The sequence below is a fragment of the Mirounga leonina genome, unplaced genomic scaffold (assembly GCF_011800145.1).
Source record: "Mirounga leonina isolate KUSES-001 unplaced genomic scaffold, KU_Mleo_1.0 Mir_173, whole genome shotgun sequence".
NCBI lineage: Eukaryota > Metazoa > Chordata > Mammalia > Carnivora > Phocidae > Mirounga > Mirounga leonina.
The window spans coordinates 73,578,232-73,604,358 of NW_023270447.1; the positions used below are offsets into that span (position 1 = coordinate 73,578,232).

Genomic DNA, 26,127 nt, shown 5'->3' on the forward strand with positions numbered 1-26,127 from the left:
ATTCTCTGATGGATATGAAACTCCCTATTACCACAGTTAGGCTTTTAATTGTTTAAGTCTACAAGCAAGGCAAAATGTTTTCTAGGCTGAAGGGCATCATGGGATATGTCCATTGGTGGTAAACCAGCAGTCAGTCAGTCAATCAATCACCCAACAATTATACTTGAGTCAATTTGAATTTTTATTAACACACATTTTTCAAAGTTTGTACAAACCAAAACATTCCTGTGTTTCAAAATGTCCATTATACAAACATACAAATGAACAAAAGGTGTTACCAAAAGTTAGCTACTCAATTTCATGGTAAAACAGTGTCATGATTTTTAAAAACCAAAATTTCAAGACTGAGGTTTCTTCCTTCACTTTTTGGAACTTGTGGAAAGTTAGAAAATGTGTGAATCTGCTTTATATTAAATGCCAAGACCTTAAAAAAAGATTTAGTATAAAACTAAGTATGTGTTTTTATATTATCACTTCATGAAACAGAATTTCTCAAGTCTTCCAAATTAAAAAAAAACAAAAAACCATGACTGTAACGTTTTTCACAATCTTTCCCCCCATAGTCAAACGTAAATGCATCTGAAAAATATTATCTGACAGTTTATCTTTACCTAAAAGTTTCTCATTCAAAAAGTTACAAAACTATTTAGCACTGCCATTTCCCCTGCGTAGAAGGGAAAATGACCTCCTCTACTAGAGTGAGATAGAAGCAACATGGTCCATTGTTTCTCTTCTCGGAAAGAAGCCACCCATTTCCACATCTCCGTCCAATTCTGTGCATGGCTCCACTTGTGAGAATGTTATCACAAATTATAAGCATTTGCCTTAGGAAATGCCTAGCAAGTTAAACTGACTGCTTACAATTTTGGTACACTGAGGGACAAAGGTCATCTGCCCTCATGGTTACCTCTAGCCGCAGTACCCCTCCCTCTCCATTAATGATTCCAAGGTAGTTGATTTTACTGTGTTTCATGGGACATTACACATCTCTCATTTCTTTCGCAAACATCCCATACAGGACCTGAGAGAATGACTGGAAGTGCAAATCTATCTCCTCTCCTGGAAAAGTAAATCCATGTGCCTATTGGGTCAAGAAGGGAAAACAGGACACAAACAATTCTGGCTGAGGCCAAGCTGCTTCTGACAAGCCCTGTTTTCAATACATTTCCATTCAAAGCAAGGAGTGTGCAGGCTGGTGTGAATGAGGAGGAGTGGGGAGAAGGTACAGTGATACCATTTCTCAAAATCAGATTCAGAGTCCATACTTGAGCAGCTCATACTGACTCTCAAAATGCTCTGTAGTTCAAATATTATCCCATTTTGAATCTGCTCATTTTTTAAAAAATGTTCTCTGACAATGGCCCAATATAACAAATGATATAAGTAAAAGGTATTTAAAAAAAAAAAAAAAAAAAGAAGTGGCAGTGTGAGAATTTAAAATCAGTCACATAAAACAATCAAGAAAGGGGTAGGGGAGGGAAATGTCCAGTAAAACCTGGACAACCTTTCTTTCTGCCCTTACTTAAAAAGACAGACTGTTCAAATCTTTGCTACCTCCCTTAAGTAGCTTCTTCTTAAATGCTCTTCCAAGAAATCCTCCAAAAGGCACTTAACTCCATACTGATGCATTGAATTGTTTCACCTCAGCAATCAGTTTTTAAGACTCCAAGGTAACAAGAAAAGGTCTTATTCCTTTACTAAAAGGTAGAGAGTAGAACTTTTTTTTTTTTTAAGAGGCATCACTTTTACAAGAAGAACAAGCTAGGCTACCATTATTCCTTTATCAAGAAAAAGTTTCTTTTTTTAAAAAATAAATAAAACTCTGGCTATACATAGTACAAAGTTCATACATAATATACCTGGAAAAAAACCCAAGAGTATACCCTGAAGCAAAAGGTTTATTGGAGAGAGAAAGCCTCTTCCATTGTACCAAGTCTTAAGGTGGCAGTTTTCAAAGTTCAGAGGGTGGCAGTGATATGTGATTAATGCCAAACAATTTGCTCATGGGTATGGCAGGATGCAATGATGGACAAAACAAACAAACAAACAAAAATCATTCTGCACATAACACTGAGCAGTGACCACCACACACACACAAAGAATAGTACCAAAAGGGAGAGACAGAGAGTAGTGGGGGGGGGAGGGAGAAGGGAGGGAAAGAGTGAAAGTATGAGACAAAGAGCTTGGAACCCCAAACATCCAAGCATGCAGTCATGACACAGCACAAACCAGGTGTTTCCATTCAGCCCACTGCGATCCCACAAAGAAGGATAACTATAATAAAATAGAGATTTCTTAAGAAAGCTTGCAATTCCCAGAGAACAGCCAGGTCACCAATCCTAACCCAGGAACCCCTGTGCTGTTGACTGGGAGCCTCCTAATGGTCTCTCATGGAGAGGTTATAGCTCCTGATTTCTCCGACTTCTTGCTCTTGGACAAGGCAGCTGCCTGCTTCAGGAGCTCTCGGTTTTTGGCCTAAACAAAAAAATGCAGTGAAAGAAGGATGTTTTAACAGGACAGGACATGTTTTTCATGCAGATGCTAAGGCATACAATGTAGAGGGTCAGGAAGAGAACAAGTTCTAGAGGCAGAAAACAACAGAAAGCTCTAGGGCTTGGTTCAGGGGAAGATAGTGTTTGCTGGAGGTTAATCAGCACACTTCAATCTCCTGGGATCCACAGTTACAAAAGGGTGCTTTGTGCAACACAAACAAACCGTGGAGTGCCTTAATGTGCTGGATAAACAGAATTCATAATCCAGACATCTGGAATCACATCTGGCTTATCCAAAAATCAAAACACACATTTATTACTGCCACTGTTTTTGAGGGAAAAAGATCAGAACACACCCAACAGTGAAACAATAAAAGACAGCTATAAGGTCGATTAATGTGAATTTGTCAATACCCTGAGAATAAAGAAATCTAAGAGATAATCACTTGAAAATACAATCAGCTAAATACACCAGGGTTATCACATAAAATAAGCAGACTCACCTGCAATTGCTCTGTGACTTCTTTGTGGGTTTTCTCCATCTGGTTCATTTTGGCTCTCATCTGAGATTCTTGGTATTGAAAATCAGCCTTCAACTCTGTGATCTGAGGGGGGAAAAAAAGGCAGAGTGACCAGAAGAAATCTCTGTGCAACGAAAAATGTTCTCATACCAAAGAACTAAATGGTTTCCCAAATGAATGAAATCCAGGGCTCTCCTGAAGATCCATAACTATATCAAAGCCAGGGGATTCTGCATCCTGTTTTTTCTAAAGATTTCCTGACAATTATACAAATTCCTGACATATCATTTCTGATACATCATCACTGGCAGGGTTTTTTGGTTTTTTTTTTAAAGATTTTAATTTATTTATTTGACAGAGAGAGAGAGAGACAGCTGGAGAGAGAACACAAGCAGGGGGAGTGGGAGAGGGAGAAGCAGGCTTCCCGCCGAGCAGGGAGCCCGATGCGGGGCTCAATCCCAGGACCCTGCGATCATGACCTGAGCCGAAGGCAGACGCTTAACGACTGAGCCACCCAGGCGCCCCTCACTGGCAGGTTTTAAAGATTTTATATATTGGAGTGCCTGGGTGGCTCAGGTGGTCAAGCATCTGCCTTCAGCTCAGGTCATGAGCCCTGTGTTGGGCTCTCTGCTCAGAGGGGAGCCTGCTTCTCCCTCTCCCTTTGCCTGCCGCTCTGCCTGCTTGTGCTCTCTCTCTCTGTGTCAAATAAATAAGTAAATCTTAAAAAAAAAAAAAAGATTTAGGGGTAGACGAACCATGAGACGACGGGCTCTGAAGAACAAACTGAGGGTTCTGCGGCGGGGGGAGGATGGGTTAGCCTGGTGATGGGTATTAAAGAGGGCACGTTCTGCATGGAGCACTGGGTGTTATGCACAAACAATGAATCATGGAACACTACATCTAAAACTAATGATGTAATGTATGGGGATTAATATAACAATAAAAAATTTTTAAAAAATAAAGATTTTATGTATTTAATACATGCCAATAATCCTCCAAATAAATCAGTGATTATAATACAATATGACTGACGGTTTGAGAGAAGCCAGGAGAATAACAGCTATTGCCATTTATTGAATTTTTAACCCTGTTCCAGGCAAACTGTTTGAACATATATATATATATATATGTATATAGTTGTTTTTGTTTTTTAGTAATCTCTCTCTCTGTGTGTGTGTGTGTGTGTGTGTGTGTACATGATGGTTTTTGTTTTAGTTTGGTTTGGTTTGGTAATCTCTATAGCCAGCATGGAGCTTGAACTCCGAACTCCAAGATCAGGAGCTGTATGCTCCTCCAACTGAGCAAGCCAGGTGACCCAAACTGTTTGATTCTATTTTTTCATTCAATCCTATGATAAACCTTTGGGGGGGGCAATATTATTCTTCCTATTTTATAGATGGGAAAACCAAGCCTTAGAAAGGGCTAAGTAACATGGCCAAGATCATACATGTTAGCAAGTGGCAGAGCTAGAATTCAAACCCCAGGCCTTCTTCTATTGACTGTGCTATTCAAGAAGAGAAGAGAAATCTACATCAGGGAAGTGATGTGTGAGCTGAGTTTTGAGGGACATGAGCTACAGCTGGCACACAAGGTAGGGAGAAGGGCATCCAAACAAAGGAAACTGTGTGGGCACAGCCCAGGCAGTATGAGGTCACTGACAGCTTGTTCGAAGGACTGATGAGCATGGAGAATGGCAGGAGATGATGCTACAGATAGGCAGGCATGATGTAGAAGGGCCTGTGTTCCAAGCCAAGGAGTGTGACCTTGATTCTGAAAGTGATGAGAAACAATCTCCTATTTGTTTTTGCTCCTTCTAAAACCCAAACTTTGCAAAGCAGTAGGAACAAATGTTCATTTTATCTCTATTTTGCAAAATCCTTTTATGTGCCATTCTAATCTAGTCCATGAAGAAGATATACTTGGGTCTGCTTTCATCCAATAGTCATGTAGTAAAGTGGAAAAAATACTGGTCTCTCTCCATGAATCTCCACCTTCCTGGCAGAAGAAAGCACAGGCTAGTAGAAAGAACAGCAGAATCAGAAAGACTTGAGTTAACTACTTTGTTCTGCCATTTACTAGTTGTGTGATTTGGTACATCATTTAATATCTTTGGGTCCATTTCCTCATCTGTAAAATGAGGTCAAAATTAAATGGAAAGAAGGCATATGAATATTTTAATGTTATAAATGCCTTTGTTAGCCATTCACAATGAAACCTAGCACTCCAAACTTGGCACAAAAAACATACAGCCTCAGGGAAAAAAACACAACTAGAAGAAGGGAATGAAAGCCTAAAAGGAAAAATATTGGAGGCTCTCTTTATCTATGACACGATGGTAACAGTGATTCCTCTCTCAAAGGGCTATTATGAAGATAAATGAGTTAATACATAGAAAGCACGCAGAATAGTCAGGCACATAGTTAAGTATCCAATAAAAGTTAGCTATTATTGTTATTAATATATTAAGACAAAAATGAGATACTCTTTAAGAACCTAAAAATAAGATAAATAGACCTGAATCAGAAGAAGGATGTAAAAAGTTCCCTTAAAGAGGGGGGCTGTTAGACCAGAGTAAGACTTTACTGAAGATGTTAATGTGTTTAAAGAGTGGGTCACTCAGGAAGGGAACTGTCAGTAATAGAAGCAAAGTGACCTACTAGTCATGGAGGAAGGCCTACCTGAACATAGTCCAGGAAGGAGACAGACCTGGCCCACATATTTTGAGTATTACTGTCCCACAGACATGGCCATCCCAATAATAGAGATGGAGACATGAGGTTCTTAGCTTGAGAGCATTAAGAATTCCAATTACACAACTACCTCCTCTTGTCCTGACTCCACGCTCATTCGGCACCTTCTGATTGCAACCTTCCAAAGCAGCTCATGCTGAGAAGAGCAAGAGTCAGTTATGCCCCACTATGAATTAAGAGGGGCACTGGAGTTTTACACATCACCTCTGTAAGCCTGGTTAACAGGAGTCCTCCCTGAGAAGTGGAAGCTCCCTCTGAATGCTGAGAAAAATCAACTTGCTAAATGCACCTGACCGAGGTAGATTCACCATGGTAATACCAGCTCATGAGTCATCTTGGCAGACAGTAAGCCTCTCCCAGGACAGCCCAACCTTGCCACTGGATCTCTCAAAGCATCAGTGGCCAGGGCCAAATAAAAATCAGTTAAACAAGAGTTGGCACCATGCCCTATGGTACCCCATGCTTACCCTCCATCAGTCTAGCCTGAGAGGCATTAACAAAACTGTACCTTCTTCTCTTTCTCTAAAATCATTTGATCTTTCTGATGCAGCATCTTCTTCAGAGTGGCCACTTCTTCCTTCAGTTGGGCAATGATGACAAAGTGGTCAGTGCCCGGTGAGTCCAGAGCCAGGTCTGGGGAAAAGCTGAGTAGAAACATGGAGGGGAAAAAAATCATAACTTGGAGGGATAAACCTTTTTCTACTTGAGGACACACCAGAGGCCACCTGACTACAAGCTCAAGGGTAAGAACAACTATTTGAATTCCCAGCAGTAAGCACAATGCTCCATACATGCCAGACTCAATAGCATTTGCTAAACTGCACAGGCAAGGTGATCATGAGATAACTATACCAACCAAACCACAACCCAGAGCATTTCTGCAGCATCTCCTCTCACATTCAAGATGAAAACAAATGCATTCCCCAAGAGTCAAGGACGTTTTGTTTCAGGTGTATTGAAGATTCCCAATTATTTATGGGTGGAACAGTCAATTTTTTGTGACTAACTCATTTCCCTAGAATCTGGATAAATTACCAATTGTTAGCTCACATATTTTTCTTTTAAAACTCCCCACAGAGCTCATCTTTTGGTTCTTTATTTTCTGCCCCAAAGCACCATGATGTGGTGCAGCTGCTAAGCAGCTGCTGCCTAGGGGCGCCTGGGTGGCTCAGCCGGTTTAAGCATCTGATGTTAGGCCGCTGCTCAGTGGGGAGTCTGCTTCTTCCTCTCCCTCTGTCCCTCCCCCCACTCATTCTCTCTCTCAAATAAATAAAAAAAATCTTAAAAAAAAGAAAGAAAGAAGCTGTTGCATTCCATCCCAGGAGCAGTCAGTCCCTTCTAAAAATTATAAAAAGATGAAATTTTCTTTTAAAGATTTTATTTATTTGAGAGAGAGAGTGCACACAAGCAGGGGGAGCGGCAGGCAGAGGGGAAAGCAGACTTCAAGCCCCACTGAGCAGGGAGCCCGACGTGGGGCTCAATCCTGGCACTCCGGGATCACGACCTGAGCCGAAGGCAGACGCTTAACTGACTGAGCCACCCAGGTGCCCCAAAAAGATGAAATTAATAGGAAGGAAGCCAACTTCCCCTACACTGCAACTGGCCTGTTGACCACCACTTCCAATAACAACAATTCAATGATATTTAGTTAGAAAAGACACAAAGAGGTGGCAAATTCCAGAGTCACACCACAACCTGGGTTTTCAACAGATTCTTCTCAATAACAGCACCTGAGCACTTCATTTTTTCAAAGTGCCAGGTGAACTCTGTCCTCTTAGCAGAGTCCTCTAACCAGGCCCAGCTCCCGGGAATCTGTAACCCTCTGAAATTGTATGTATAATTCGGTGTATACATACAATGGGTGGTTTCTAGGGTGAGGATCCATAGCTTTCCCTGGTTGGTCAGAGATGTCTTACACCCAAAACAAGTTAAGGAATCATTGCCATGAGAGTCAAATCCTGCCCTTCTCTAGAGATTTCCCAAAGAAAGCTCTTACTCTTCCCAAGGCAACCTTTAAAGTAAAACACAAACCTGTTCTTCCTAAGCAGACACTGGAATATTGATTCCTAGCTCCCTACATCAATAGAGCAATGACTCTAGGTCCCCCTTGCTGTTGGTTCGTTCCTCCATCTTGAACTACATCTAATAACCAGCATTTCTCTACACAGGTAGAAACTCCAAAGAGCAAGTGGAATCACTGGACATCCTCAGAGTTACCAAGTCAAACATTCTATGGCTAGAAGACACAGTCCATTGATAAGAATATTCTCTCTTGGTCCACATGAAGCATGTCAGAAGAATGGACCCGTTGCTTTTATAACTGATGAATATGCAGAATTACTGGGTAACAAAAAAGTAAATGCCATATAATAAAACAAGGCACGCAGGAGAAAATACTGAAAGAACCCATCAAAGTCTCCACCAATTTCAACACCTGCCAAGGGACTGTCTTCCCTCAATCCAAGAGAATTTATTTAAGCCCGTAACTAGAATGACAAATGAAACAGAGTAATGGGCTAATATAAATCTTGTGGTCCCAAAAGCTCCTCATGTTCTTCTCTACCTGCTTCTTAAAAGAGGATTCTTCCCATACCAATACATTGTTAACAAAACCAGTTGTGTCTATCCTGTGTTAGGGCCTGACCTTTCTAACTCTCTAACTTCTGATTAATAAGAACTGCTGGAAATCAAATGAAAACAGACGGCTAGGTTAGGAAGGCAGAAAATTAGATCCAGCCTCTTTTCAAATATCTCCAATGATAGGGAACTCACTACTTCTCTAGGAAGCTTCTTGTCTTTTCTAAATCTTTTTTTTTTTTTAAGATTTTATTTATTTATTTGACAGAGAGAGAGAGACAGCAGAGAGGGAACACAAGCAGGGGGAGTGGGAGAGGAGAAGCAGGCTTCCCGCCAGGCAGGGAGCCCGATGCGGGGCTCGATTCCAGGACCCTGGGACCATGACCTGAGCCGAAGGCAGACGCTTAACAACTGAGCCACCCAGGTGCACCCTTTTTCTAAACCTTTTAATATAAGAGCAATCCTCCTCAGGGTAAGCCAAAACCTGCCTCCCTGTCATTCCTACCCTTTGGCCCTGGGTCTGTCCTCAAAGGCCACACAAAGTAAGTCTACTCTTTTTTTTTTTTTTTTAAAGATTTTATTTATTTATTTGAGAGAGAGAATGAGAGAGAGAGCACATGAGAGGGGGGAGGGTCAGAGGGAGAAGCAGGCTCCCCGCTGAGCAGGGAGCCCGATGCGGGACTCAATCCCGGGACTCCAGGATCATGACCTGAGCCGAAGGCAGTCGCTTAACCAACTGAGCCACCCAGGCGCCCCAGTAAGTCTACTCTTTCAGGCATATTTCAAATGGAGAATGAAATAAAACTATGAGGAGGGGCGCCTGGCTGGCTCAGTCAGTGGAGTGTGTGACTCTTGATCGCAGGGTTGTGAGTTCAAGCCCCATGCTGGGCGTAGAGACAACTTAAAAATAAAATCTTAAAAAAGGGGTGCCTGGGTGGCTCAGTCGTTAAGCGTCTGCCTTCAGCTCAGGTCATGATCCCAGGGTCCTGGGATCGAGCCCTGCATCAGGCTCCCTGCTCAGTGGGAAGCCTGCTTCTCCCTCTCCCACTCCCCCTGCTTGTGTTCCCTCTCTTGCGGGGTCTCTATCAAATAAATAAATAAAATCTTTCAAAAAAAAAAAAGTTAGACTTTAAAAAAAAAAATCTTAAAAAAAAAACCTACGAGGAAAGGAAAAGAATGTCCTTTAGAACAATAAACCACAAGGTGTGCCTGGGCATCACCCAATGTTGAGAGAGCTTTTTTATTACCAACAGAACAACAAACAAATATGATAAAAAAGTAGCTGCTACATTTTCTCTGGGAAGAAAAGCTAGACATGAACTCAGATTTTCCTTCAATTGAAAAGTTTTTGCTACAATTTCAAGAAACTAGAAAATATTAGAGGGAAGCTGTGAATTCTGCAGGATACTAAAAAAAAAAAACAAAGGCATTTTAGAAGTATAAAATTATCTGAGGGGGCACCTGGGTGGCACAGCTGGTTGAGCGTCTGACTCTTCATTTTAGCTCAGGTTGTGATCTCAGGGTCATGAGATCAAGCCCCGTGTCAGGCTCTGCACTCAGTGCAGAGTCTGCTTAAGACTCTCTCTCCCACTTCCTCTGCTCCTCCCCCCGCCAAATAAATAAATAAAAATCTATTTAAAAAATTAAAAATAAAATTATTTGAGAAAAGGTTTTATAAAAAACCTAGGGATGTCTGGGTGGCTCAGTTGGTTGAGCATCTGACTTTGGTTCAGGTCATGATCTCGGGGTCCTGGGATGGAGCCCCATGTCAGGCTCCATGCTCACTGGGGAGTCTACTTGGCTCTCTCCCTCTCCTTCTGCCCCTCTCCCTGCTCGTGCACACTCTCTTTCGCTTAAATAAAGAAATAAAATCTTAAAAACAAAAACAAACCAAAACCTAACGTGATGTGTTCTCTCTGTATGATACAGAAGGCTAATGGAGAAGGAAAAAAAGGAGAAAAAAAATCAAATATGCCTCAAAACTTAAAAACTAAGAGAGGAGAATGTGGTAGAACAGCAAGGTGAATGGAAAGTTGTTAGAGAGCAGCCTTCAGAAGACAAGAGGGGATAACAATGAAAGGACAAGAGCATATATGGATATTTTTAAAGTAGGGCCAGGAAAGTAGTCTGCGATCAACTGAAAATGGGGAGGCAGCTAAAATAGACAGCTCAGAAGCGAGACCATTAACATCTGGTATAGAACTGAATTCAAGATAGGTAATCAGTAAAAAAACTGGGGGTTTGCATGACATTACAAAAAGACATCAAAAAAAGGCTTGTCAGAATGTTTTCAAAGTGAGGGGTGACTGGGTGCCTCAGTCAGTTGGGCGTCTGACTCTTGGTTTCGGCTCAGGTCATGATCTCACGGGTTGTGGGATCGAGTCCTGTGTTGGGCTCTGCGCTCAGTGGGGAGTCTGCTTGGAGATTCTCTCCCTCTGCCCTTCCCCACCTCGCACTCTCTCTCTCTCAAATAAATCAATAAATCTTAAAAAAAAAAAAAGACACCCTGTAGAATCTGAAATCAAGTTAATAAAAAAGGTAACAGGAAAGAATACATTTCACAGATACTTTGTGCTCCTTAATTGAAATTCAGCCCTCGTAAGCCTACATGCTAATCTACTCCCATATCCACCACTGGCTGGGAGGGAGAACCTATACTGGGCGTTTTCAGAATGGAAATGATTCCAAGTATTTGGGGGAAGAGTATGTCACTGTCTCACTTCAGGATGCCTCAGCCTGCAGAAACAGGAAAATGGGTGGCCCCAAGGCTTGGCTGGGAAGCAACACTGCACCAACACGAATGGGGCACTCTAGACATTAGGACAAAGCAGCCTGCAAGAGGAGGCAGCACTCAGGAGAAGGGAAAGCAAATAAAAATATGTATTTAGACAGGTTTAAAAAGTAGTAAAAATATTTAAATGCATCTCGTTCTCTGCTGATTGAGTATCTGCATTGGGCTTTCTGCATGCTAAGGAAGCATTGATTACCCCTCACAGACTGAGCAATACTGTCTTAACTCCAACTGGTCTCTGCTCCACTTCTCAAGACCAACTCCTGCCCTGCCTGGAGGAGGCCACAGGCACAGATCACAGTGAAAAGCATACAGCTCCTGACTTCTTAAAACTAGTGTGGAGGAGTTATTTGTGGACTACAGGATTTAGTTGCTATTAAATCCAGTTATATGTGCTTGTCTTTTACAGACAGGATTAGTTATAAACAAATATTGACACTGCTTATTCATAAGATATCAAGTGGTTAATGTAATGACCCTCAGAGACTCAATAACAACCCTAGACTAGGTCTAAGGCATACCCTGGAATGTATTCCTGTTTCAGGAACTGTATATGCAGTTTAAACTCAAACGGAAGCATGCACACACACCAACTGGCTTACCTGTCTCCATTGGTTGTGATTGACTCAAACTTGGATTTTTTCTTTGGGATTTCATTTTGAATTGAAGATGTAGAAAGTGTTTTCTGGCTTTTAATGCAAAAATAGAGAGACAGATATTAGAAATAAAAGATTCATAGAACATCACAATAAAAGTTTGTTAAATGGGACCAACATGGTATCACAGCTCTTCCATACAAGAGCTAATTATTCTTGATTTTTTTTTTTTTTAAAGATTTTATTTATTTATTTGAGACAGAGAGAATGAGAGAGAGAGAGCACATGAGAGGGGGGAGGGTCAGAGGGAGAAGCAGGCTCCCCGCCGAGCAGGGAGCCCAATGCGGGACTTGATCCAGGGACTCCAGGATCATGACCCGAGCCGAAAGCAGTCGCTTAACCAACTGAGCCACCCAGGCGCCCTTGATTTTTTTTTTTAAAGATTTCACTTATTCACTTGACACAGAGAGAGAGAGAGCACAGCAGGGGGAGCGGCAGGCAGAGGGAGAGGGAGAAGCAGGCCTCCCGCTGGGCAAGGAGCCTGATGTGGGGCTTGATCCCAGGACTCTGGGATCAAGACCTGAGTTGAAAGCAGACACTCAACCAACTGAGCCACCCAGGCGCCCCTATTCTTGATTATTAAAATCCACCAAGGTGTTGATTTCATAGGTCCTGGATGCATGGGTAGCTCTCTTCCATAGGGCCCCAAAATTCTTAGTTTTAATTAAATATTACCTGCTTTATTAATAACTATGGGAACAAAGTCAATAAAATTTTAATAAGAAGTATAATCTATCTTATAGTTTAAAAAGTACTTTTCTAAAAATCTTTTTAATTTTTTTAATTTTAAGTAGGCTCCATCCCCAATGTGGGACTCAAACTCATGACCCTGAGATCAAGAGTTGCATGCTCCACCAACTCAGCCAGCCAGACACCCCCCCTTTTTTTTTTTAAGATTTTATTTATTTATTTGACAGAGAGAGACACAGCGAGAGAGGGAATACAAGCAGGGGGAGTGGGAGAGGGAGAAGCAGGCTCCCCGCGGAGCAGGGAGCCCAATGTGGGGCTTGATCCCAGGACCCTGGGATCATGACCTGAGCCAAAGGCAGACACTTAACGACTGAGCCACCCAGACGCCCCCAGCCAGACACCCCTTAAAAAGAACTTTTACATTTAATGTTTCATATGCATTTTCAACTCTGTGAGGTATATACAAGGTACTATTTCTTTTTTTTTTTTTAAAGATTTTATTTATTTATTTGACAGAGAGATAGAAGAGCACAAGCAGAGGGAGTGGCAGAGGGAGAGGGAGAAGCAGGCTTCCCACTGAGCAGGGAGCCCGATGCGGGACTCGATCCCGGGACTCCGGGATCATGACCTGAGCCGAAGGCAGTCGCTTAACCAACTGAGCCACCCAGGCGCCCTACAAGGTACTATTTCTACTCTGTAGAAACTGAGGCTCATTGAGGTTAACTGACCTACCCAAAGATATATAGCTTGTCAATAGTGAAGCTGGGACTGGATACCAGGTTGAACTCTTTGTCCAGTTCTTCTTCAGTACAGTTCTGTGAATCTACTATCTGAGTCCCACACCACCACTAAAAATCAGTTTTAGCCCCAATGAGTTCACCCTCAAGAAAGACCCCTTCTTACTTGATCTCTTCAATATTTGATACCACTGACCATGCCATCCTTCCCCCCCCTTCCAACTTTATTGAGGAGTAACTGACAAACTGTATACATGTAAGGTATACAACGTGACAGTTTGATAAACACATATATCAAGGAATGATTACCAAGATTAAGATAATTAACACATCTATCATGTCACATAGTTAACTTTTTTTAATGGCAAGAATGCTTACAATCTACTTTCAGCAATTTTCAGGTATATAACACCATATTAAGAATAATCACTCTGCTGTACATTGGATCCTCGGAATTTTTTCTCCTTAGAACTGAAAGTTTATATACTCTTTGACCTAAATCTCCCCATTTCCCCCTTTCCCAGCCCCTGGCAACCATGATTCCAATCTCTGTTTCTATGAAATTGGCTTTTTATTTATTTATTTATTTTATTTATTTGACAGAGAGAAACACAGCGAGAGAGGGAACACAAGCAGCGGGAGTGGGAGAGGGAGAAGCAGGCTTCCCGCCGAGCAGACAGCCCGATGCGGGGCTCAATCCCAGGACCCCGGGATCATGACCTGAGCCAAAGGCAGACACTTAACGACTGAGCCATCCAGGCACCCCTGAAATTGGCTTTTTAAAAAGGTTCCACATAGAAGTGATACCATAGAGTATGCCTGTGTGTATGTATATATATCACATTTTCTTTATCCATTCATTCATTGCAAATCATTTACATTGTTTCCATCTCTTGGCTATTATGAATAAAGCTGCAATGCACATGGGAGTACAGATAATCTCTTCAAGATAACCGATTTCATTTTCTTTGGATATATACCCAGGAATGACCACTGGATCATATGGTAGTTCTGTTTTTATTTTTTGAGGAACCACCATACTGTTTTGCACAATGGCTATACCAATTTACATTCGCACTAACGGTGTATAGGGTTCCCTTTTCTCCATAACCTCACCAACATTTGTTATTTGTCTTTTCCTCTCTCTTTTTTTTTAAAGTAATCTCTACACCCAAAGTGGAGCTCGAACGCACAGCCCCGAGATCAAGAGTCACATGCTCCACCGACTGAGCCAGCCAGGTACCCCTCTTGTCTTTTTGATAATGGCCATCTAAAAGATGTGAGGTAATATCTCATTGTGGTTTTGATGTGCATTTCCCTGACAATTAGTGATGTTTAGCACCTTTGCATGTATCTACTGGCCATTTGTATGTCTTCTTTGGAAAAATGCCTATTCAGGTCCTTTGCCCACTTTTAAATTGGATTTTTTTTTTTTTTTTTTAGTATTGAATTGTATGAATTCTTCATATGTTTTTTTTATATTAACCCCTTATCAGATACATGGTTTACAAATACTCACTCTATCTTTCTTGAGTGCTTCTAGAGTTCTGTTCTCAGCCTCCAACTTGAATTATATCATCCAAGAGCATGGTTTTAACAACTACTTATTATATGGGTTGGAAATGGTATTCCCCAAATGCAGATTCACGGACTCTATCCTACAACCTATTGAATTAAAGTCTGGGGTGGAGCAGCAGGAATACACACTTGATAACAACTTCTATTCCCACCGACTCTTATGTGCTACCAATGGGCCACATCTGAACCTTTCTTGTGAGTTCTAGGCTAAGCTCCCAAAAAATAATTCTTCTTGATTCTCCAAACTCAACATTTTATTTTTTTTAATTTTTTAAAAAGATTTCATTTATTTATTAGAGAGAGAGACAGAGAGAGCACGAGCAGGGGGAGAAGCAGAGAGAAGGGGAGAAGCAGAGGGAGAGGGAGAAGCAGACACCCTGCTGAGCAGGGTGCCTGACGCGGGGCTCAATCCCAGGATCTGAGTCAGGACCTGAGCTGAAGGCTGATGCTTAACAGACTGAGCCACCCAGGCGCCCCACAAACTCAACTTTTAAAAACTGAACTTCTCTTCTTCCTATATTCTCTCTCAGTTAAGAATCTACCTATTCACCCAAGTAAGAAACCTGAGAATTATCCTCTACTCACCCAGCTCTTACCCTTCTACCTGTTCATCAATTATCTAAATTTCTCATAATTCTCCCTCTAAACTATCTTCCTGAATCTGCTTCTTTGATCTCTGGTGCCATGGCCTCAGTTGAGATTCTAATATTAACATCTCTTACCCTGGACTCATAAAAAAGCTTAACTAGCCCCCGAGTCTCTTTTTCTTCCAATGTATTCTCCACAGTAATCAGGGTTAATTTTTTTACAGACCCCAGGATTAGGTTCATGCTCCTTAACATGTCTGCAGAATCCCCTTTTCTCCCATTCCCTGGCTCTCAAACATAAGGTCCAGCAACATAGAAGAACTTGCAATTCCCCAGGATTTCATGTGGTCTCACGCCCTCCATGTCTCTATAAACGCTATTTCCTCAGCTTAGGATGCCTCTACCCATTCCCTCTGTGATGATTCCAACTCATCCTAAAAACCAGCTCCAACACCAGCTCTTCTCTGAGCCTCTCTTGCCTGACTTCCCAAGGCAGTTAATTACTACTGCCTCTCATGCCTGTATCTTGATGCTTCTCATGCTCATCGAATTATACTGCAATGATTTGATTACAGGTCTGTCTTCCCTACCAGACTACATACTCTTGGTGAGCAGCATGATTCTTTCATTCATCTCTGCCTTCCTAGCAGAGTCGTTGGTCCATGAGAGTACTTAATAATGTTCGCTAAATGAACAAACAAAATCATAATGGTAACAATAACAAACAGTAACTAAAATATATTGAATGCTTCCTATATGCCAGTTATAAAACTAATCACTATGCATGCACTATATAATTTATCTTCACAACAATTCCATGAGTTAATACTATTATTTCCCTATTTTAAAGGTGAAAAAAGCTTGCCCAAGATCCCACACAGAGAACCTGGCAGAGTTGGGATTCAATCCAGAGCCAGAACTCTTTTTCTTTTTTTTTTTAAAAGATTTTATTTATTTATTTGACAGAGAGAGACACAGAGAGAGAGGGAACACAAGCAGGGGGAGTGGGAGAGGGAGAAGCAGGCTTCCTGCGGAGCAGGGAGCCTGATGCGGGGCTCAATCCCAGGACCCGGAATCATGACCTGAGCCGAAGGCAGACGCCTAACGACTGAGCCACCCAGGCGCCCCTGGAGCCAGAACTCTCAACAATACCTCAGATACGCTGAAAGGAAGCTAAGGCTACAATGAAAGGACATCTTTTTGACTAGATCCCACCAGGACAAACCTAGAACATCTATCAACCTCCTGTCCAAATATGCATTAAAAAAGCTGCATGCCTCAGAAAGTGAAATGTCCAAACTTTTAAGGAGATAACCCACTCCAAAGGTGAGAAGAACATTACAGGGAAAGTAGAACAAGTTCCACAAACTTTTCAGACACAATACAAACCAAGTCAGGAAATCCTGATACCTTATGGAAATCTCTCTGGCACTTGGAAGATACACGAACTATAAAATATGGTAAAGGAGATTCCTCCTAAGCACAGTAACTAGAGAGAAAAGACTAGGAAACTGTAGACCAAATGGTATCCTCCATGGCTAATTGCGTATTTTACCTGACCAACCAATACTTCCAGTCCTATCTTACATGCATCTTGGGGTTACCTGTTATAATGGCTGCCACCACTCAGTCGACTATACTGTTCCTTCTCCTGGTGGCTGGCACGGGAAGAGATGCTCAGATGTTTCCTCTGCTCTTTGGTCTTTTGAAGGACCCGTTTGTACGAAAGTGTGCACAGCCAGCACAGCAATTTCCCATCTACCTGAAAGACAAGAAGACAAAGGTAAAGAAAAGAGAATGCAGCACATGGGTACTACAGAATATAGGTCCTGGGAGCTAGAACCTCTGGGTTAAGTCCCAATTCTGCCACTTACGAGGTGTGTGAACTTAGGCAAGTCTTCTACCTCAATTAAATCTCCCTATGTCCTGTGAAGCAGCTACTGTTATTTCCCACTGGAAAGATGATGAAACTGATGCATAATAAGATTAAGTAACTTGCCCAGGATCATTCAGCTAACCCAGGTCTACGGGACTGCAAAGCTTATACTCCAACTATTATTATATGCTACCTCCTGATTCCTAAGTCAGCTTCTCCAGTATCTTGATTCAGAGAAAATGTGCTCTGGTTGGCAAGCAGGAGTAATCTGGTCACTGGAGAGTTATATCCTCCCATTGTAAAGTAATGAATTTGGTTAGCAAGAGTCAGCTCTTGTAAGCCTAAGCATCTCCAAAAAGTAGCTCTGGACACTGAAAAAGTTTCTATACTGTATTCTTTCATTAAAAGAACATTTATTGAAGAGAACAAATTGATAGTTGCCAGAGGTGGGGAGTGGGGGGTAGGTGAAATGGGTGAAAGTAGTCAAAAAGTATAAACTTCTAGTTATAAAATAATTAAGTCATGGGGATATAATGTACAATATGATGACTATAGTTAATAATACTATATTACATATTTGAAAATTGCTAAGAGAGTAGATCTTAAAAGTTCTCATCACAAGAAAAAGAATTCGGGGTGCCTGGTTGGCTCAGTCGTTAAGCGTCTGCCTTCGGCTCAGGTCATGATCCCAGGGTCCTGGGATCGAGCCCCACATCGGGCTCCCTGCTCTGCGGGAAGCCTGCTTCTCCCTTTCCCACTCCCCCCTGCTGTGTTCCTGCTCTCACTATCTCTCTCTGTCAAATAAATAAATAAAATCTTAAAAAAAAAACAAAACAAGAAAAAGAATTCTGTAACTGTGTATAATGATGGATGTTAACTGGACTTATTGTGATCACTTTCCAATATACACAAATATCTATAATCATTATGTTGTACATATGAAATATAAGGTATGTTGATTATACCTCAATTTAAAAAGATATATAAAATAATCACTTTTTCAGTCACTTTTTAAAAAGTAGAAAATGAGAAGCACACTTTTTCTCAATAAATAACAGCAAGCTGGAGATATATTTCAGATTAATATTTTGGCCATTTCTGGTAAAACAATTGAAAGGGAGAGGAAACAGTTCTCAATAAACTATAACTTTTATCAATATAAGTGTATATATATATATATAAATATATATGGGGGGGGCACTTAGTATGTGCCAAGCCACTGGAAATGTGGCAAAGAACAAGATGGACAGAGCTCATGTTCTAGTGGAGGTGGACAAACAAGCAAAAAAGCAAGATTAATTTCTCACAATGTTACATGCTATGAAAACAATAAAACAGGGTAATACAATAAGGGGTGAGTGAGTGAGTTAGTAAAGGGTCTCTGTGAAGAAGTGGCATCTGAGCATGAGGAACCAGTTAAGACGCTTTGGAGAAGGATGTATCAGGCAAAACGACAGCTAGCACAAAGGTGGGAATGACACGGGCATGTTTGAAGGGCTGAAAGGCAGCCAATGTGGCTGAAACAAGGAGAGGGGTGGGAGGTGTGAGGTCAGATGAGACTGAGAGGCAAGTATGGGCCATGCAGGCCAGGCAAGGGGTTTGGGTTTTATTCCAAGTGCAGCCAGAGGTCACTGAGTTTGTTTTTTTTTTTTTTAAAGATTTTATTTATTTGAGAGAGAGAGAATGAGAGAGAGCACATGAGAGTGGGGAGGGTCAGAGGGAGAAGCGGGACTCGATCCCGGGACTCCAGGATCATGACCTGAGCCGAAGGCAGTCGCTTAACCAACTGAGCCACCCAGGTGCCCCCAGAGGTCACTGAGTTTTAAAAAGAACAAATCTAAACCACTTTTATTCTACCTATGCCCCATCGCTCCACACAGGGCTCTCCTCCATGTCATCTTGTGACTTTTAATTTCAACAGATAGAGATAATTAGAGTCAGATAGTGAAACTGGTCATGTATCTTGCTTAAGTTAAAATCTCTCCTTTACAGAATTCAATAGAATTTTGCCAATCATCACTTCACTTATATGGGATATTGATCACTGTAATTCGGATTCTCATGAAATACTAACTCAACAGATACTAGAATATAATGCTCCAGGGGTGCCTGGCTGGCTCAGTCAAAAGAACATGCAACTGTTGATCTCAGGGTCATGAGTTCGGGCCCCACCTTGGGTGTAGAGATTACATACATATATAACAAACTTAAAAATATATATATACTTTAAAAAAAAAGAATAAAATGGTCCACATTTAGTAAATGAAGAAAACAAAGTCTAAAAATCTTCAAGGTCAATAGCAACTAGAAAAGGAACTGAGAATTCCTTTCTGTCCTATGTGTTGTTTTTTTTTTTTTTTTTAAGTAGGCTTTAGGGCACCTGGATGGCTCAGTTGTTAAGTGTCTGCCTTCAGCTCGGGTCATGACCCCAGGGTCCTGGGATCGAGCCCCACATCAGGCTCCCTGCTCTGTAGGAAGCCTGCTTCTCCCTCTCCCACTCCCCCTGCTTGTGTTCCCTCTCTCGCTGTGTCTCTCTCTGTCAAATAAATAAATAAAATCTTAAAAAAAAAAAAGTAGGCTTTAAGTAGGCTCCATGCCCAGCACCAAGCCCAACTCAGGGCTTGAACTCACCACCCTGAGATCAAGATCTGAACTGAGATTAAGAGTCAGATGCTTAACTGACTGAGCCACCCAGGCGCCCCTCTTTTTTTTTTTTAAAGATTTTATTTTTAAGTAGTCTCTACACCCAACATGGGGCTCAAACCCACAACCCCAAGATCCAGAGTTGTATGCTCCCCCCACCAAGCCCAGCAGGCACCCCTTGTTTATGTCTTTTCGACACAAGTGACCCACCTTAATTTCTCTGAAAGAAAAAGAAAGTCAACAAGAACACCGAGATTTACCTTCTTTCTGTCATCTTTCCTGTCAAATGCACACTGCTGCTTACACTGCTCGCACGAATATGGCGGCCCGTACTTCTTCTCCGAGTTCGTGCAGCGCTGGCACTTGTTGCCGATAAATGCTGCAATTATGTTGCAGTACTGACAAGGTTTGGGCTTAAGGAGAGAAAAAGGGTCAACTGAGTATATTATGAAATACCAGTGCATTTTTTAAAGCAACCATTCCTATTACACAGTTCATTAGGCATTGTAAAAATGTATTCCTGACTTCACAAATTTCCTTCTACATCGATCAAATGAAGCCCAATTCCTAACACTACGCATAAGGTGTTCTTCTGCACAGGACTACTGACTTTTAAACAAATAAATGAGCAAATAACAAAACCCCATTCGTGTATATACGCTGGGACTTCTGTGAGAAATTCAACAGAACCAGTTCTTTGGAGAAACCAGCAAGGGCTTCCAAATTTCTCAAAAGGCCTCTTTGCCATTATCACCATATCACAAGTTGGGAGATTCCCTGCAAGGACATAGTATCCAGAACCCTAACACTGAGAGACAAAAATTCATTCATCAAAATGAACAGTCAACTGCTACCAAACAAAGAAGTCACATTGTAGGATCTATCTTTCCCGTCCTCTTTTCATACTGGTTACTGAAGGTCTCAAGGAAAATTATAATGACAATCCTGCCATCATGAACATAAACACAGACCTTCTCAATACTAAATATTAGCTAAACTCGAAAGCTCAAACACTAGATAAACTTCACTGAGAAAGTATTTACACGTAACTAGTTCTAATAAAAATATGGTAATTACATCAAAAATCCACAGAATATAAGGTTCCAAGAGACCTGAGTACTCACTGTTAGGTACAGAGAAACCCTACTTACTGTTCCATATAACTGCACATTCTGAGCACATTTCTTGCATATTGTATTGGTTTTACTGTTAAGGAAAAAAGAGACACAAGGTTTTTAAAAGAAAAAACCTGTCTTACTTACAACATCTGAAAACTGATTCCTCCTTAAGCCCACAGAATTTGCTCATTGCTAAGTGCCAAGGTGATATGTGGTCTGGATACTTGGTTAACTGAAGGTTGAGTATCTGGCCAATAACTCTTCTATTAATTCTTTTGTGGTTACTAATTTTATTAGCTCAGATAAAACGAGACTTTAGTTAAAATGGAGAGATTATCACATCTCCAAGTATCACTAAACAAAATTATCAAATATGGACAGAACCCTCAAAAGAATATTATGTTAGACTGAAATGGACTAGAAGTAATTCTCCTCAATTTGGATAAACAGCTGAGAAACCTGAGGTGAGAAATAAAGTATGTGTTTCGAATACAAACTTAAGAGATTCTATCCACGTTGACTTTACTCTGTCTACACTCTCCTCTGTAAGTAAAAGCATATGAAAATCCCAGATGTGAGGAAATAGATGCTATGACCAACTATTTTATCAATACTTCAAATTTCTCTAACAAGTACTGATAAAAATAAAAACATCTTTTTTGTTGTTTTTTTAAAGATTTTATTTATTTGACAGAGAGAGACACAGAGAGAGAGGGAACACAAGCAGGGGGAGTGGGAGAGGGAGAAGCAGGCTTCCCGCAGAGCAGGGAGCCCGATGTGGGGCTCGATCCCAGGACCCTGATATTATGACCCGAGCCGAAGGCAGACGCTTAATGACTGAGCCACCCAGGTGCCCCTAAAGGAAACTCTTTTAGAAAGAGGATTCACATCAGCAATTCTGTGATGTTGAACATTTGAGTTTATGCTTAGATTTATTACTGAAGAAGTGGGACATATATATATATATATATACAAATGCTCCTGACATCTCAGAAAACATACAAAGAAAAACTATTTCTATGATCCATCTTGAATTAATTCTTTTTAAGATTTTATTTATTTATTTATTTGTGAGAGAGAAAGCACGAAGGGGGTGAGAGGCAGAGGGAGAAGCAGACTCCCCGCTAAGCTGGGAGTCCAATGCGGATCTCGATCCCTGGACTCGGGGATCATGACCAAAGCCAAAGGCAGACACTACACCAACTGAGCCACCCAGGTGCCCTTGAATCAATTTTTTTTTTAAGATTTAATTTTTTTTAAGTAAATTCTACACCCAACATGGGACTCGAATCTACAACCCCGAGATCAAAAGTCACATGCTCCACCAACTAAGTCAGCCAGGCACCCCCATCTTCAATAAATTTTTATGTATGGTGCAAATTCAGGGTCAAACTTGATATCTCCCCCACACCCAAAAATTAATTCAAGATGGATCACAGACCCAAATGTAAAAGCTAAAACCTAATGCTTCTAGAGGATGTTTTATATGTTTCCATTTCTATGAAATGGTAAAACTGATCCGTGGTGGAAAGGAAAATCAGAACAGTAGTTGTGTGAGGGAGGCAAGAAGGGTAGGGATTGAGTGGGATGAGGCATGAGAGGACTCTCTAGGGTGATGATAATGTTCTATTATTTTGAAAGGGTTTGGGGTTACACAGATGTACACGGTTTGCAAAACTCATCGAATGATGTACTTAAGATTTGAGCATTTCACTGTGCACAAATTTTATCTCTAAAAAAATAAAGGACCGTAAATAAATGTTGAATTTTGTTAATGATATGCATCCTTAACTGTTTTGCATCAAGTATACTGATGTCCACAACTTTAAAATGCATTACAAATAAGATGGATTAATACACTAATGGATAAATGCAAATGCAGTAAACATAAATCGTAGAATCTAAGTGGTGGGTATATGAGTGTTTATTGTCTAATTCTTTCAACCACTTCTGGTTTGAAAATATCCATAATTAAATGTTTGGGAAAATGTTCCTAGAACTGAAATAAGGCTGATTAAAATTAGGTTTCTAGGTCTATGTGTGAGCTAGCAAATAGACCCCACCCTGCTTTAAGGATCTATTATAGTTGCAGTCCCACAGAACTAACTACACCAATAAACTACTTTGCTGCTATTGAAAGTCTCCCAAAAATGTGTGTTTACTCACACCTAAATGTTTTTCACATTTTTAAAAATGAGGTTTAAAAAAAAAAAATAACAAACCCTTATCAGAATGGTCACATTTCTAAAAGTATCTTCCTTTCGATTACAAATTCTTGAAGCTCTGAATATAAACATACTGAAACATGAGGCTCATTGTTTTACTGTTGTGGTTTCTTCGTGTCATAAAGATTATAAACACAATATAAAACGATCAAGGATCTTAAAAAAAAGTAACTTTAAAAAAGCAATCAATGGATAACTAGGGAACGAGAAGTGTGTTTTGTATTCGTCAATGTGTTATAATAAAACTGCAGAATTTGTGTATAATGCACTCAATTACAGATCTGTACCGTGAAAAGCAACTAATTGTCGATTTTAAGAGGAAAAAGCCTATTAACATCTTCCATGGTCAACAAAAACTGTACCTCTCCTGCTGGTACTCCGTTCTACAGTAGGTGCACTTCACAACAGGGTGTGCAATCCGACATTCCTGAAATGAAATGAGGATATAATTTTAAAAGGCAGTCAGAAATGGAAACAGCCTTCAGTAGGAGGCAGAAGACCTGGGTACTATTCCCAGCGTAGCCACTGCGCTTGAGTGAGTCACTTGAACTTTCTGGGCCTTATTTTTCTCTTCTGTAATATTGGCATCACTGGCCTGCATTGATGTGGGAATTAAGAAAGAATTTATATGGAACTAGTCATAAATTGTAAAACAAAAATATGTATGAATAAGCCTCAGACTGGAAATCAGAAGGCCTGGACTCTAGTTTCAGTTGTGCCGCTTCCAATTGTCTGATTTTTGAGCAGGTTCACTTGTGAAATGAAAATGCTAAATTAAAATCATTATTGCTTACCTATATGAAACTTCCTTAAAAGCAATATATATATTTCAAATATACATATGTATTTATACAAAGTCTAAAAAAAGCACTCAAACATCTGAGCTCTCTCCTACAGGGTAAACAGAGAGTGACAAAGTCATGGCCATTTGAGGCAACGATGACATACAGTTATTGAAAGTCTCCCATATCAGAGGCACAAACTCTGGATTATCTGGGAATATCTCAAAATCCATCTCAGGACGCCTTGGTGACTTTTAACTGTCACCTCACAGCACTTCTATTAACTTAAATAGGCAAAGCAAGATGAAGCACCTCAAACGAAAAAAAGAACTTGGATCTTCAGGAGTAAAAACAGTAGCTGGTTAGGGCCAGGACCGAAGGTCACCAACTGGATGCTGAAAAATCCTTTTGCTTCGTGCGCTTAATTTTGGGGCTTTTCTATAAAGCCGCGCCACATCCGACTCTGAGACTGGCTGGAAAGTGCCCGTGAGGCGCCCGAGTTGGGAGACTCTCCTCCCAGGCAGCACCCAACTCTGGAGTTCAGTACCAGGCGGGGTAGGGGGTCCCTCAGTCTGCAACCAACGGCGGGGAAGCCAGCCCAGGAGGGATCTCGGTGCGTCTGGTCGGGGGCAAGCAGGGGACCCACTGTCCCCTCCCCTGACCTCAAGGGGTCCGAGAACAATCCCTCGCGGTTGCTAAGCACCGGGACACGCCGGCCGCGGGGCCCTGGACGGAGCCCGGGACTCCCCCACGTGCCCCGCCGGCCCTCAGCGGAGCGGGTGAGGCACCTCAGCTAGGCGGGCCTGCCACGCCCTGCCCGGGGGACCCCGCCGAGCGGCCTCGCAGAACAGGGGGCTCCGGGCCGCACCTCTAGCGTCCCAGTTCCCGGCCGCCGCCCCAGCCCGCGCACCTTGCACAGCTGCTGCCCCTGAGACAGCGCCTCGAAGGGGAAGCGCTGGTGGCACTTGGTGCAGGCGTAGAGCGCCGCCATGTCCGGCCGGGGCCGTGCTCACCGCCCAGCCGGCCCGGCCCGCCGCTTTATCTGACAGTCTGAGAGACAAGCAGGCGGTGGCGGCGGCGGCGGCGGCGGTGGCGGCGGCGGCGGCGGCGGCGGCAGCAGGCTGCGGGCTGCGGCAGGCGGGCGGGCCGGCGAGTGCGGGCGGATCGGGGCGGGCGCGGCGGCGCTCGTTGCCCGTTCACTGGTTCATCTCGACGTCCATCAAGTACGAAGGGACGGAACACAGGGCTTATGACAACTCTGATTCGGTCTGGGCTGGAATACGCCACTTATGACGCGCGCGGCCTCGATTATGTAAAGCGCAGTCACGCGGGGGCGCCACTAGGAGGTACCTTCTCCCGCCCGGGACCTCGGAAGCGCCCAGACCCCTCCCACTTCGCTCTTTGTTCCCGCCCTCGCTCCTCCTCTCCTCGGCCGCGGGCGCAACCGCACCTCTCGCGATACCTCCGCGGAGTTGTGATGTTTTGGTTTCCACGGAGCTGCCCTCTGGGAGGCGGAGGGGCGCGGTTGGGCAGAGAGCTGCGCGTTGTTACACTACAGCTCGGGCAAGATCCCGAACCTGAAAAAGGTGGGGGGCTTGTGAGAGAACACCACCATCACAGGGAGGGAGAAGAGGAAACCATGAGAGACAACCTAGGAGGGGTGCCCTCTGTCAGAGATCCCTACAAAGGGGGGAAACTCGAGGATTGTTGACCTCCAGAGAGAAAGGGGGAAGCCCCAGAGAGGGACCCCTATGTTGAGGAAGCGGGCTTAGAGTGATGGCAGCCCCTCCAGGAGGATGTAGAACAATACTAAGGCGAGGCCCTCCACCCCTCAGTGTCCTCCTGGTCTGATGGCCTCCCTCAGGGTGGGATACATTTGGCCTGAGGCCTGTTTCCTACTTTGTGTTCCCCAGTTGCACCCCCAGCTTTTCTTGCAAACAGCCACCTGAGGTTTCCTGGCTGATCCTGCCCCCACCCCCACCCCAAGGCAAGCCGCATCCTCCTGGATACTCTGCCTCTCTTCAGCTCTCAACTTTTCACATATAGCCGCCGCCCAAGGAATTGTGAACTTCTTGTTCTTGAGACTTTGGCAAAGTTTCCTGGA

General features: G+C 42.4%; 1 protein-coding gene across 1 annotated transcript; it reads right to left on the reverse strand.

Moving 5' to 3' along the window:
• Nucleotides 1-163: 163 nt before the first annotated feature.
• FAM76A (family with sequence similarity 76 member A) lies at nt 164-25,154 on the reverse strand. Its single transcript, XM_035019359.1, has 9 exons — nt 24,934-25,154; nt 23,604-23,668; nt 21,050-21,104; nt 20,159-20,311; nt 16,984-17,141; nt 11,734-11,820; nt 6,272-6,407; nt 2,996-3,097; nt 164-2,475 (listed from the first exon to the last, which is right to left on the reverse strand). Exons 1-9 carry the CDS (start codon nt 25,012-25,014, stop codon nt 2,389-2,391), a joined length of 924 nt encoding a protein of 307 aa, XP_034875250.1. The 5' UTR covers nt 25,015-25,154; the 3' UTR covers nt 164-2,388.
• Nucleotides 25,155-26,127: the final 973 nt, after the last annotated feature.

What these genes read in the sequence shown, in the direction of transcription:
- FAM76A (XM_035019359.1), bottom strand. Translation starts at nt 25,014, where the DNA reads ATGGCGGCGCTCTACGCCTGCACCAAGTGCCACCAGCGCTTCCCCTTC. An exon ending in GGTGGCAGCCATTATAACAG is followed by an intron (nt 11,821 to 16,983) that starts GTAACCCCAAGA and finishes TTGCATTAAAAG; the next exon opens with CCAGAAAACACTTTCTACAT. An exon ending in AAGTCACAGAGCAATTGCAG is followed by an intron (nt 2,476 to 2,995) that starts GTGAGTCTGCTT and finishes TTTTTTGTTTAG; the next exon opens with GCCAAAAACCGAGAGCTCCT.